This window comes from Gopherus evgoodei, chromosome 10, assembly GCF_007399415.2.
Source record: "Gopherus evgoodei ecotype Sinaloan lineage chromosome 10, rGopEvg1_v1.p, whole genome shotgun sequence".
Taxonomy (NCBI): Eukaryota; Metazoa; Chordata; order Testudines; family Testudinidae; genus Gopherus; species Gopherus evgoodei.
In genome coordinates, this window is record NC_044331.1 from 35,410,349 (window position 1) to 35,424,572 (window position 14,224).

At 43.9% G+C, this 14,224-nt stretch overlaps 2 protein-coding genes across 2 annotated transcripts in view; one reads left to right on the forward strand and one right to left on the reverse strand.

The window, feature by feature from the left end:
• The window catches only part of ACSBG1 (acyl-CoA synthetase bubblegum family member 1), a 124,213-nt gene extending 119,633 nt beyond the window's left edge, over nt 1-4,580 (reverse strand). Inside the window, exon 1 of the mRNA XM_030576697.1 lies at nt 4,368-4,580. The gene's annotated coding sequence lies outside the window, so the exon portion shown is untranslated. The remainder of the gene's footprint in view (nt 1-4,367) is intronic.
• DNAJA4 (DnaJ heat shock protein family (Hsp40) member A4) lies at nt 3,611-12,367 on the forward strand. Its single transcript, XM_030576699.1, has 8 exons — nt 3,611-3,742; nt 4,035-4,172; nt 8,293-8,473; nt 9,405-9,509; nt 10,276-10,503; nt 10,687-10,917; nt 11,576-11,676; nt 11,765-12,367. The coding sequence occupies exons 2-8, from the start codon at nt 4,041-4,043 to the stop codon at nt 11,978-11,980; spliced, it is 1,194 nt and encodes a 397-aa protein (XP_030432559.1). The 5' UTR covers nt 3,611-3,742; nt 4,035-4,040; the 3' UTR covers nt 11,981-12,367.
• The last annotated feature ends 1,857 nt before the right edge of the window (nt 12,368-14,224 follow it).

The window sequence follows — 14,224 nt, forward strand, 5'->3', positions numbered from 1 at the left end:
TATTTCATAGCTACTCCAAAACCAGGGCTCAGTTTAGCCAGTGCTAGGGATTGAACTGGCCCCTAGCAGCCCTAGAATTAGGAAAGTATAAGCCACTTCCCATCCCCCTCTGCACAACCACAGAGATGAATTCAGCACTAGATGTCTTGCCTTTTATCATGATACATTGGGATTATTATCAGGAGAATTTTTTATTAGACATTCCAGTTGCTTTGTGCAATCATTAACTTCATCTTTATTTTTATTATTTTGTTCCTGGATCAAAATTCTGTCTTGTGCACTCTTTTTTTAAAACCTGTGTTTTTAAGGGGTAGCTCCCTCCCATCCCCACGCATCTCTCCTTTTTGCTTGCTCACTTCTTCTTTTTCCATCCACCACTGTTCTAGGAACAGTTCATTGTTGAATGGTGGAACTTTGGAATCAGACGTAGTTCTTCCTCTTCAGGGTTCCTTCCTCTGCAGCTAACCTATAAATAGTGCAGCTCATCATTCAGTGTTGGGATTTACAAGTGAGAAGTGTGTGACCCAGTTTCTAGGGATGGATGCCAGAAGAGAGTGAGTCACAAAACAGATCACAAAACTGAGGCACAGAAGAATAGTGGAAATAAGAGTGATATCAGAGGGGAGGTGATGTAGAGGACATAGATGAGATAGCGAGGTTAGAGGTGGGTGGACAATGCAGTGGGTGGAAGTGGGATAGTGACAGAAGTGGGGTATTGATGTGGCAGGTGGAAGATGGACTCCTGGCAGTATGAGAGGTGAGTGTCAGGGCAGCGGTATAATGACTTGAGGGGGTAGGTGACATGGGAGGGCAGGGAAGAAGCCTTGAGGGCAACCTGGGGTATCGGAAGGAAGGAAGGAAATGTGGAGAGTACTGGGCATGAGTTTGTCAGAAAGAGTTGGAGTGTGTGTGTTGCATCTTATCTCGGAGGGTAGGTTTACAATGGCTCCAGTGACTCTATGGAGCTGGGTCCATGCTCAGAAAAGGCCCCGGCCTGCTCTGCTTGCACTGCACCCTGACACCCCGCTGGCTCCCCCTGCCCACCAATTGCTCCTCTCTGCCTGCCTGTTGGCTAGCCGAGGGATCCTCTCCACCCGCTGGCCCCACCCCCTGCTCCTCTCAGCCCCCTGGCCGGACCCCAGTGCAGCTCTGGGCAGTCTCTGCTTCCCACCACCTGTGGGGCCCCACCTGTCTCCCTGGATCTGAGCTACCTGGGATTGGTGCAGGAGCCTGGCCAGTCTCAGCCAGGTGTGTGGGGGGGGGGGAACAGTGTGGAGGGCTTGGCTAGGCTCCTCCAGGCAATTGCGTCTTAATGGACCCCGGCCACAGCAGGCCCTGGCCTGGCTGATCGCACCACTCCTGAAGGGAAAGAGTGATTCCTGGCCCTGGGACCAGCCCTGGCTGCGCTGCTGGCTCAGCCCAGCAGACACAGTCACCTCCCAACAGGGCTGGTGAGTGCAGCCGGGAGGCAGGGCTTGGGGGAGTGGGTCTGTGGGGCATCTGGGGGGGGGGCAGTGCTGGGCTGTGAAGGGGCAGGGAAGATGTGTATGTACTGGGGCACTAGGGAGTGAAGGTTCTGTGTGGAGTGCTGGGCAGTTGTGGAGCTGTGCACAGGGGGCACTGCGCAGGGGTGGTGGTGTGCAACATGCTGTGCATTCATTTGTGGGTGAGTCCAAGGGGCCTCTGGCCATAGGGAGTCGGGGGTGTTTGGCAGGGGGGCTGTGTGACACGGCATGGGCCCACTCCCCAGGGGAAGGGGCCTCCTGGCAGCAAAGGGCTGGGAAGGCCACTGTGCATCTGGCAACTGCTGGTTTGTAAATAGTGCCCTCGCATTGGGTGGAGTGGGGCCACCCCTGCCATGCCAAGCCCCATTGCCTCTGGCTGGCCCCTGAAGCCCAGGGACTGACCTCCCAGTGCTATGCTCCATTGCCTTCATGGGGGGGCCCACAAAAGGTTAATCCGGCCCTGGCGCAGCTGGAAGGAGGCAGGTGGGGGTGTCTATAGTGGAGGGGAGGCTGGGTTGTACTGTGGGGAGGTGAGCCCTGGAAGTGGCTTAGCAGGGAGGGTGGTGAGCAAGCAAGCAGAAGGGCCCGTAAATACTGCAGTGACTCGCTGGTCAGTCTAGTCTGGGAGAGGCGGAGATGGCCATGTGGGCGGTTTCTCTGGGGAAGGGGTCTGGCTGTGTGGTGGTATCGGGGTGGGGCACAGCTAAGGCCTTGGCTACACTAGCGCTTTACAGCACTGAAACTTTCTCGCTCAGGGGTATGAAAAAAACACCTCCCTGAGGCCTTGGCTACACTGGCACTTTACAGCGCTGCAACTTTCGCGCTCAGGGGTGTGAAAAAACACACCCCTGAGCACTGCAAGATACAGCGCTGTAAAGCCTCAGTGTAATCAGTGCCGCAGCACTGGGAGCCGTGGCTACACTTACAGTTCTGCAGCGCTGGTAATTACAGCTGTGTTCGTACAGCTGTGTAGGGCCAGCGCTGCAGTGTGGCCACACTGACAGCTACCAGCGCTGCAGTGTGGCCACATTTGCAGCATTTGCAGCGCTGTTGGGAGTGGTGCATTGTGGGCAGCTATCCCAGCATTCAAGTGGCTGCAACGTGCTTTTCAAAAGAGGGGGGGTGGGGTGGAATGTTACAGAGAGCGTGGGGGAGACAGAAAGAATGGATTTTTGGAGCTGACACTGTTCTCAGCTCCCTGCCTTGCAAGTTCTAAGGACTGGAAGACACACAGTGCCTACCTTCAATCATTTTAAAAGTTCTGACCCCTTCACCCACCCCTCTCTCATTCACTAAATGCAAATTATGCACTCCTAAATAGCAGTCAGACCAGATAAGCATCTGCTCAACATGGACTTCCCCCTCCCCCTCTGCCGTGTGAGCGTGCTGTTTCTCTCTTCAAGCAAACAGCTGTGAACATTCCAAAGTAATTCCCCTGCCTGCCTCCACTCGCTCAGCAAACAGGAGCTGTGTTTGTTTTTTAAATAAGCAGTTTGGCTGAACTCCGAGCTCCCCCTTTCTTCCGGTTTGTTGTGGACAGGAATTCTGAGATACCTCCTTATACCCCGGAGGTCAATAAAAGAGCTGATGGGGTCCACACTTGCTGACCAGTGCTGGACCACCAGCGCTGGAATCACTACACCGGTGGCACGACCGGGTATACAGCCAGCGCTGCAACCAGGGAGTTGCAGCGCTGGCTATGCTTTGCAAGTGTAGCCATGGCCATAGAGGATGTGGTTTATGTGCAGCGCTGGGAGAGCTCTCTCCCAGCGCTGGTGCTGTGACCACACTCACACTTCACAGTGCTGCCGCGGCAGCGCTTTGAAATTTCAAGTGTAGCCATATGACAGCTGCAAGATACAGCGCTGTAAAACGCCAGAGTAAACAGCGCAGCAAGCTAATCCCCAGCGGGAGCTGGAGTACGTGCAGCACTGCCATGTGCTCCGACTGTAGCCAAGCCCTCAGTCTCGTTCAGTGCCGCGAGAGCCGGTAGTAGCAGCGGTTGCCTGGTAACAGCCCGCGGAGCCTGCACAGCCCGCCCCGGCTCCTCCTACTACAAAGGCTGGGCGGTGATGTCACGCGCGGGAATTCTAGACCGTTCCAGAGCTGTGACATAGGGTGGCGTCATTCCAGAAGGTTCGGCGCTGCCGCTATAAAAGCCGCGGAGCCGGCCGGGCGCTGCGCTACAGGATCGCACTAAGGCAGTTGTTTTTGGGGGGCTCGTGAGTGTGAGAGCGGTAAGAGCGGCCGGGGCCAGCGGCGCCGGGGTCGTGTGGGAGGCGCGGCGGGGAGCAGGGATGCCCACAGGTCTGCTGGGCGCTGGAAGGCTCAGCCGGTGCCTGGCCTGAGGGAGCCGGTCGCCACCCGGCCGGCGTCCTCTGTGCCCTAGGCAGTAGCTGCCCGGCCGTCCCGCGTGGCGGTGTCCGGTAGGGGTGGGGGCTGGTCCCTGGCCGGGCCTGGCAGCGCCGTGACGGAGGCGCTGGTCCCCGGCCCGCAGCCCCCTAACGCTGGTGTCGCTCTCCCGCCCAGGGCACCATGGTGAAGGAGACGGCCTACTACGACATCCTGCAGGTGACGCCCAGCGCCTCCTCGGAGGAGATCAAGCGCGCGTATCGCAAGCTGGCGCTGAAGTACCACCCCGACAAGAACCCCAGCGAGGGCGAGCGGGTACGTGACGGAGCGCGCGCACGCGGGAGGGCTCTGCTCCAGTTCAACGGCCTGCGCGGGGGGGGGCGCCCTGCAACTGGCTGTGAACAGAGCTGAGGCCGGGGTGTAACGTCTCGCCGATCAGTCTGGGGCCCGGCCAGAGAGACCCTGCTAAGGCGGGGGAGGCACCTGCCGCCCGGGGCGGGCCTTGCTTACCCTGGGCCCTGGCTCGCCGGAGCCCTGGTGTTGGAGGATGCTGTTACTTCTGCCCTCGCAGCCAGCGGGGCCAGGGACGGACCCGTTTGCCAGCCGGCTGCAAACGGACTTGCATGGCTGCTGGTGTTCCGGCTGGCCAGGCTTTGCAGCGTGAGGACTGCCTCCCACGCTGTGTTCAGAGAAGCCACTTGTAATTGAAAAGCTCTTTTGAAAAAAAGGCTTCAGTTTCGGCATATAACAAATGCTGCTTTCGGCAAGCTTCTAGGGTGGGCAAGATGGTTGAGCTCACATGAAAACTAACTTTATAACCTGGTTCTGCATTTCTACCTTAAAACCTTTCTACAGGACCACCTACTTGGCTGTGTCTAGGGCTTTGCCTCGGTTGACATGAATGATGCCAGTTACATTTTAAACAAATGGCTCAACTGTCCAGTATCTTGATGTCTATGGTATCAAAAGAATAACAATTAGGAGCACTTGGGTATCAAGATTGTTGATTGGTCTCTAGGGTGACCAGACAGCAAGTGTGAAAAATGGGGAGGGGGTGGGCAGTAATAGGAGCCTATATAAGAAAAAGACCCAAAAATCAGGATTGTCCCTATAAAATCAGGACATCTGGTCATCCTATTGGTCTCTGAAAAGCAAGTTAGTTATATTTAGCCAGGTGCAGATGAGTGACCATTGCCTTTGTAAATAGCAGATGCTATCTACAAGTTCCAGGATTTAAATCACTAGTCAGGAAGACTGGATTTAGTCATGGATTTCTACATAAAAGTGCATTTTTATTGGTTGTTATAGATTTAATACATATTCTTCACAACTCAGAGATAGATGCAGGTTTCGTTTTTAGAAGGTACACACTGTACATTTTTAAAGTGATTTATTTTGAAAACTTTTCAGATTAGTTTTACAGCTATATCAGAAAATGAATGGTTGTTTGGTTATTTCACTTACCAAAAGTAACTGAAGCAGATGTTTATGAAGTCATTGGGAGGTGAACTATCTCCAATTCAACATTAATATTTGGAGGATTTTCTTGCCATGCTGTATTAGGAGGAGAACATCACAAAACAGACATTTAAATTGTTTTATTTAACTAAAACAATAAGATTATGTATTCTGGATTTTTTTCTTCAACAGCAAACAGTATTTTAACAAAACAAGCATATGAATTTTTGAATTTAATTGAACATTCAAGTTTTCTAAAATCAGGTTTGTTTTTGTTAAAATTGTTTTTAACTAAAATAATTACATGAAATATTTAAAAAAAAAATGACTATGTCAGCCAGGTCAACATGAGAAACTTAAAATATTGGCACCCTGGAGACTAACAAATTTATTTCAGCATAAGCTTTTGTGGGCTATAAAACCCACTTCATCGGCTGCATGCAGTGGAAAATACAGTAGGAAGATGTATATACACAGAGAACATGAAAAAATAGGTGTTGTCATGCTAACTGTAACAAGAGTAATCAGTTAAGGTGGGCTATTATAAGCAGAGAAAAAAAACTTTTGTAGTGATAATCAGGATGGCCCATTTCCAACATTTAACAAGAAGGTGATGGGGGGCTAGCATGGGGAAATAGGTTTTACTTTGTGTAATGACCCATCCATTCCCAGACTTTATTCAAGCCTAATTTAATGGTGTCCTGTTTGCAAATTAATTCCAATTCTGCAATTTCTTGTTGGAGTCTGTTTTTGAAATTTTTTTTGTTGGAATATTGCAACTTTGAGGTCTGCAATTGACCGGACAGTCTCTACACAAAAGAATAAATGGACACAAATCAGACGTCAAGAATTAAAATATTCAAAAACCAGTCGGAGAACACTTCAGTCTCCCTGGTCACTCAATTACAGAGCTCGAAGTTGCAATACTCAAACCAAAAAAAATCAAAAAAAGACTCTGATGCAAAATTGCAGAATTGGAATCCATGAACAATTGGAACTCATTTACAAAACTTTTCTTAAACATTGCATGAATATATTGTCTCATTACTATAGAATTAGAATTTATAATCCTATTCAGTGATGAGATCTCTTTGAGCTATAATGTATCTTAATTAAAAAAGATAGGGTATTTTCCTCAAAAACCATTTTATCAAAAAATCTTTTTTTTAAATCATTGATTTTTATCCACCCTGACAAGTGCAGAGTAAAGGATTATTTAGTTCCTCTGTTATCTTCTGTTCTATATTTAATGAATGAATATAGTGTTCTTATTGCAGTAAAGGGAATTCCCGATTAAGCATAATACATTTTCCAGACCCTTTAGAGACTTAACTTTTTTGCTAATATCTTTGGAGCATATAATCTCATGCTTTCATAAACTTTAAGGGGTGGGAGGATTGCTATCTCAGCTGTCACAATCTTGTGGAAGAAGTAGATTGACACCACTGTTGTTCCTATAGTCTCTCTTGATTTGTGGGAATTGTTGGTGCTATCCTGTTGCTAAGAAATTCAGTTCATCATTGTTAGTTCTGCTGTAAACAAGACTGGAATGACTGCTATGAGCACTTTAATCACTGCCATGCAGTGATAGATGGCATGATACTTAAAACACTGGCAGCTGCTACCAGTATTGCTGTACTACGCTACTTGTAACAATTGGTGAAGCTGTGCTTGTGATGGCGACAGCAAAAAAAGACAATGGAGATGTGACTTAATTGTCCAGAGGGAGCCATATCAACTCTCCATGTGGAATTCATTCATTAATTTTTTTTTGTGGATGGTCAGAAATAAAGCGCCTTTCTCAAACATCATCTGATAAAATGACAAGAGCAGTGTAGTTATGTGCTCAGAAAACTAGCTGTACTCTGAGTAGTAGGCTTATGAATTTAGTGAAGCTTTTGGAAATGGCTTTAACAAAGGGCATAAGTGAAATCAGTATCTCTAGTCTTAAAGAGCAGTGTGCAGAACAAAAATTGAAATAGCAGGGTCTAGCATGGAACTACTGTAATGTGGTCTGCTGTGTCTTCCATTTTTGGAATTTTGCCATTTTATTAAATACATTGTAATCTAACACCTCTGCCTCCGTAGCTATTAAAAACCCTTTCAGGAACAGTGTAGAAAGTCTTTTCTCTAAGAAATTAACCTCGTATCAAAAAGAATGCAAGATTAGCCTCTTTACTTAGGAACGCTAACTGCCTTACAGTGGAGTCTTGGTCAGGGGAAAAGAACTGCAGGTGACATACAGCAGATCACGAGGAATACAGATCATAAAATTAATAGTCAAAAGAACTGACATGAGAGTCAGGTCACTAGAAAAAAGCTTTTAAATGGTTCATCATTTTGTCTGCAGCCTGTTGCGTAGTAATAGGAGAACTGTAAGTCTGGAGTCATATAATAAAATCTCCCTTGAAACAAAGGGATATATCCACTTCTGGACAAGGCATAAAACTGACTTTCTGACCACTTAATGTCAGTGAAGCACCTCTTTTCTCATAAAAGAAGGGTTGTTAAGCTTAATTTGACCAGAATATTAGGGTTAAATCCTGCAGGTTTAACTGGATATAAAATCCTTCATTGCTGCTGTTAAAGGTCAGTGGTGAGTGAAATAGCTATCAAAGGCCAATACTTCAGTCCTTGATGATAAAACTGTAATGGAAGCAAATAACACACAAACCGAATGTATAGCTGTAGGTGGAAAACATTTGAGAAGGCTTGATGTGACTTTGTTGTAACATGTACTTACCATCTCTTTGTGCAGCATAGAAATCACGTAATATGTATTGGGGAAAACTTTGCAAAAACACAGGTAATATCTGTACATTTTAACCAACTTTCTGTTGACAGTGCTTTCTGCTACAAAAGGATTACAAGTACTACAGAATCTTGTTGCAGTTCAAATTTTCTTGAGATTCACTTGTAGATTATTCTTGCCATTGGTCATAGTTGCTCAGAGCTTTTCTCTTTTCTCTTTTTTTAGTTTAAGCTCATATCCCAGGCTTATGAAGTTCTGTCGGACCCAAAGAAAAGGGACATCCATGACCAGGGTGGGGAGCAGGCTATTAAAGAAGGAGGCTTGGGTGGCAGCAACTTCTCTTCACCCATGGACATCTTTGACATGTTCTTTGGTGGTGGAGGCCGAATGAATAGAGAGAGAAGAGGTACATAGCTCTAAAGAGAAGTTGTAGAAACTTAACATGCACTAGTGCGTAAGACACCTAACTGTGCTGCAGTATTGCTATTTTTATTAAAATGCATCTAGCGTGGATATTGTTAGTAGCAACAGCATAGGTCATGTAAAGTATGAGCTGATCTGTTGTTTATAGAAACAATTTTCTAACGTGTAGCTGATACTAAAAAAAAAATCAGTGACATGGCTAGGTTATGTAAGTGGGACATGGATAATATAGAGGAGAAAGACAATTTAGTGGCTAGAACAGAAGCATGGGAGTCAGGATCTATTTCTAGGTCTGCAACTGACTTGCTGATACACCTTGGACAAGTTGCTTAACGGTACTATGAGCTTGAAAATAACACTTCAAAGTGTAACATCTAACACTACAAACAAAAGATTGGAGGGGGTAGGGAGAATAAAATTTAAAAACTAAGAATTCTTGTGTGCTTTTGATGGCAGTTTCTGTATAGTTGGTTTTACTATCTTTGCCTATCCCTCATTTTTATGGGTTTAGTAATAGGGGAGAGAAACTTCTTAAATTATGCCACAAACTGGTGAGGGAACATGAAGGCAGATCTAGTATTAAAGTGCTTCTAAACTGACATGATTGCATGTTGACAATGTCCCTATAATGTCTTGCTGTCTCAGTTAATCTACAAAGTGAGGTTAATAATGGCTGCCTAATTTATGGCCAAATTAAATTCTCATGTAAGAGGATGCAGCTCAGTGGAAGCTAACAGGAGTTGTTTTTGCTTACACCAGAGTTGAATTTGGCTTTTAAAATTTGTAACAAACAGATTCCTCAGTTAGACTGACCACATACTAACAAGTAGTCTGCTTAGAGACCCTTTAATAAGAAATTGCCATTAATAATGTTTGTATTGGCCTTTAATATTTCTAAACTCTTTTCCTTGAAGGCAAGAATGTTGTGCATCAGTTGAGTGTCTCTCTTGAAGACTTGTATAATGGAGTTACAAGGAAGTTGGCACTACAAAAGAATGTAATCTGTGAGAAGTGTAAAGGTATGAACTTCAGTAATGTGGATCATCTAAAATTCAGCTTTTTAAAGTACAAAGGGAAAGAAGCACTGAGTGCCTACATGAATCTCTGTAGAGCCCATCATTGTCATGGCAGCTGGCAATCAATGAAAGAGTCTGAAAACCATTTTTACACTATACTTACCCATGAATAAGGCCATTCCTTTCAAATAAAACTGTGGCCTTATTGTATATTAGTGACCAGAACCTAGATTTCTTAGTTCCCTAAGGAGCAATAATAAAATTAAGATACAGGATGTTAAGATGGTCACTCATTTAGAACATTAAACAACCAACCATGTATGTTCTTAAAATCTTCTTTATATGTCCATTAAACATCATATGCTTACATAGTTGTCTGGACTTGTTGACTAGCATAAATCTCTTGATGTGTTAAGACACTAAACAATTATGTAAAATTCTAGCAGACAGCTTTGTTTTAGAATGCTGCTGGAATGCCAAATGGCTACATTTCCAAGACATGATAAATATGCTGATCATTCATTGAAAATTGCTAAAATGTGAAGAGAGGGTGAAATTAAGTGTGTGCAATTGGGACTGTGCCAAATGGTCTGATTTAACATGCAGTAACACTTGGAAGCGGGGGGGGGGGGAGTGTGAACTAAATTCAGAATGTGGATTTGGTAATTCTAATGCTAAGAACTAGGGTCAAGCAGTCTTTATTCCAGAATAGTATTGAATGAATAGCTTTCCCATAGGTGTTGACCTTAGATTTTCTTTCTGCCTCAAGGATATGGTGGAAAGAAAGGAGCAATAGAAAAATGCCCCATGTGCAAAGGAAGAGGAATGCAGGTTCTTGTTCAGCAGATTGGACCTGGCATGGTACAGCAAATTCAAACTATGTGCTCAGAATGCAAAGGCCAAGGTGAACGAATAAACCCAAAGGACAGATGTGACAAGTGCAATGGATGTAAAGTTGTCAGAGAGAAAAAGATCATAGAAGTTCACATTGATAAAGGTAAGAATACTTAAAATGGTAGCTCAATCTCAAATTAGTGTAAATCTTTGAAGCATACAGATTTGTCCCAGAAATTGAGCTGTGTTAAAATGAGTTCTGATGAGCTCTTAAAACATGTTACAATATTCGTATCTTACTATATAACTGTTTTGTTAGCCTATTAATTTAAATTACCATTTATAGGTATGAAAGATGGGCAAAAGTTGGTATTTCATGGAGAAGGTGATCAGGAACCTGACCTGGAACCTGGTGATGTTATAATTGTACTGGATCAGAAGGATCATAGTGTCTTTCAGAGGCGAGGACATGATTTAATTATGAAAATGAAAATTCACCTCTCTGAGTCTTTATGTGGCTTCAAAAGGACCATTGAAACACTGGATAATAGAGTCCTTATTATAACGTCTAGACCAGGTAGGCTTTCAGAGTTATGCTTGTTCTTTTAGAAATTGCTGGTTAGTTGGCCGAAGTCACACTTCACGGTTTAAGGTTCCACCGAATGTGTTACAGGAATGGGATTTTAGAAATCAGTCAACCCTGATTTGATTGAGTTATTTCTCTCACAGTTCTTGCTCCTGTTCTGTTTCCAATTCCAACTTGTTGGCTTCCTTTATTACAGGTGGAGCTGATAGCACTGCCTGTAGGTGAGGTTGCATGACACTTTCCAGTATAAAATCCTGGTTTTAATTGCTTTATAATTTTGCCAAAACTAAAACAGGAGTCAAACATATATGAAGTTAAAAATTAGAGTGAAGAACCAGAAAGCTACTGAGTCCATGTGGAGCTAAAACACTTTCTGCAAGAAAATCCCGGAAAGGGAAACCAACTAAAACTCTTCCCCCTTGGATTTTCACCTACAATTCTTTAAGGGTTACTTTTAAGATTGGAGAACAGACATTTGTTTCATTACACTTTGTGTACAGTCAGCTGTCCCTTGTGTTTGTATGGGCTTTCACAGCAATGGTGAAGAGAAATTCATAAACCCAGGACTGTTTCCTGTTACAAAGCTTTGCTTTTATGGCTGTAAAGATACCAAAATGTATACTGATTCCAGATCCCTCTTTGTGGGCAGGTGAAGTGATAAAGCATGGTGACCTAAAATGTATCCTTAATGAAGGGATGCCCATCCACAAGTCTCCACTGGACAAAGGTTATTTAATTATACAATTTATGGTAAGTTCACTGCTTCTAATTCATCTTCATATTTAATGGAATATTTAAGGCAAGGAATTACTTACAGGGAAAACATTTTTATTTGTAGGTCATGTTTCCAGACCATCAGTGGCTTCCCAGGGAGAAACTGCCTATATTGGAAGCTTTGCTTCCTCCACGAGAAGAAGTAATGATTACAGATGACATGGATCAGGTAGAACTTACAGAGTTTGATCCAAGAGAGAAAACTTGCCGTAATAGTAGAGAAGTATATGAAGAAGATGAAGAAGGCCCCAGAACAGGAGTGCAGTGCCAGACCTCTTAAAATGAAATGGAATGGATGAGTCATCGGGAACGTAAATTTTCACAATGAAAACTGCATGGCTTTAATAGCCACTACCTCTTACTTTATCTTCAGCAAATTTAGTTGCTGTGTTGCCCATATGTTTGTAACCAATTCATATTTAAGTATTCATAGTCTTTATATGTAACTTAGCACTTCCTAGTTATGCAGCTGAGCAAATTGACTCTGCATATTTAAGTTGCTATAAAGGTCCACAGCTTTAGTGAGGTGCCGCTCAAGAAGCAGAGTGACTTCAATACTACTTATGTAAGACTCTTGCAATACCAGCTTAGTGTCTTATGTAAATATTTTTTCATATGGTAAAGTTAGTTTGTTTCCTATAATAAACATCTTAGGTCCAAGCAGAAATCTGTCTTAAAAGTACAATCTTATGCGCCTTTCATCATTAAGCCTGTTAAGAGTCTACAAATGTTAGTTCAGTATGCCAGCCCAGAACCAAATATTGAGCTGAGGCTGTCTTATGTCCAGCAGCCAATCTCAGAACTAGCTTGCTTTAGTGTCTCCCTGTTAACTCTTCAAAGTCTCTCCCTCTGTTGCTATGCAGTTCAGGCTAGGGCTTTAAGGTTTAGTTTAAACATGCCATTAGACTGTTTAGTATACTACTATTTTTCTACCCCCTCAGCAATTTCCAGAAGTGTAATGGATTCTGGGCAAACATGCTGCTACACAAAACAAGCTTTCCATTAATCATTTACTTGAGCACCAGCTTGGTCTGCCTGTCTTACCACCTAGCATAAGTATGGTTAAGTAGCAAAAACTCAAATAGGATAAGGCATAGTATGTCTAAAAGTTAGTTCTAGGAAAAACTTTTTACTAATATAATTCCTTGTGATGAATACATTTAGTCTGGTAAGTGATGTCAGTTTAGCTGGAACACTTTACAAAGTGATGAGCTAAATTGGAAAAGAGAAAGCTGAGTTCTGGCTATAATACCCCCTGAGGGGGTATTATAGCCAGAACTCAGCTTTCTCTTTTACACAAACCAAGTACAAGACCCTACTTCCTCCACTTCCCTGCCTCAAATAGTGAGTAGAAGGCCCTAAGACTTCCCAAAATCCCCTCTGTAATTCACAGTACCTTTAGAGGGAGTGGAGAAATTAGTTTATCTGCCACTTGTACTAACAGGCCAAGGGAACTTAAGTGCTGTATTTTCAATAGGTACCTATTTTTTTTTTCTCCCCATACTGTCTAATTTATTCTTCCACCTTAAGATCCGTTCTACTCTTCCTTTAGGCTGTAGAGTAACTATAGTAGCCTGCCTGGTATAGTGATCTCTAGGTTTTATTCCAGCACCAAGTTAAAATAATAAACTGTAAAATGTTAGTGTTACTGTGCCAGCCTCAGGTAGATGTTGCCCTATCCTGTGTTTTAGGTCCTGTCTTAGCTCAGTGACACATTCAAAGCTAGGACAGTTTCAAATTGCATCAGCCTACAATAAGGTAGCAGTTAGTTTTCTGAAGGGGGAAATCATACCAAACAAATCCCTATTCAGAATCTCTTGGTTCTAAAAGCTCCAGATTGTATTAAGATTAAATGCATGGGGGCTATCAGCACTTGTCAGTTATATTTCTAGAAGTAGTAGAGGCTGTCCATACTCACTAACTACAATCCTTTGGCAGTTTGTAGTCACACAAGAGCTCTATAGTCTAAATCAGTGTAGGATTTATGTTCTACTGCTGAATGGGAAAGGGGTGCTTCCTGTAGCTGAGCTTTTCAAATTTCATTGATGTGCAGTAGTAAATATGTAATTTTACAAGCACAAATTGACACCAGACAGGTTGAAGTTCAAAGTAGCTAGCTGTTTTTATTTATGCAGCTGATAGGGCTGCTTGTGTTTTTAGTAGTATACAGCTCTGTCCAAGGGTATTTGTATGGAGAATCAGCAAGACCTGAGATGGCACTAGAGGTCATCATACAGCTGCTGTTTATATAAAAGCATTTGGCAGTGTGGTATAAAAAGGCAAGCCCTTTGTACGCAATTTGATTTAGTTTCTGTATAATAACCCCCTACTCTGTTCTATTTACCTGCCTTTTACACTAAAGGAATTAATAGCTTCAGAGAAGGAAAGAGCTGATCTTACCTAAGACTTCCACCTGCAGAATAAAGGCTTGAACCTTCAGCTCTTGCTTTCAGTAGGACAGGTGGGCAAACAGCCTGTGGGCCAGATGCAGCCCACCAACTGTCTCAAACTGGCCCTCAAGCTC

Coding starts and splice junctions, on each gene's coding strand:
- DNAJA4 (XM_030576699.1), top strand. CDS start 4,041: ATGGTGAAGGAGACGGCCTACTACGACATCCTGCAGGTGACGCCCAGC. Junction 9,510..10,275: donor AATCTGTGAGAAGTGTAAAG/GTATGAACTTCA, acceptor TTCTGCCTCAAG/GATATGGTGGAAAGAAAGGA. Junction 11,677..11,764: donor ATTTAATTATACAATTTATG/GTAAGTTCACTG, acceptor TTTTATTTGTAG/GTCATGTTTCCAGACCATCA.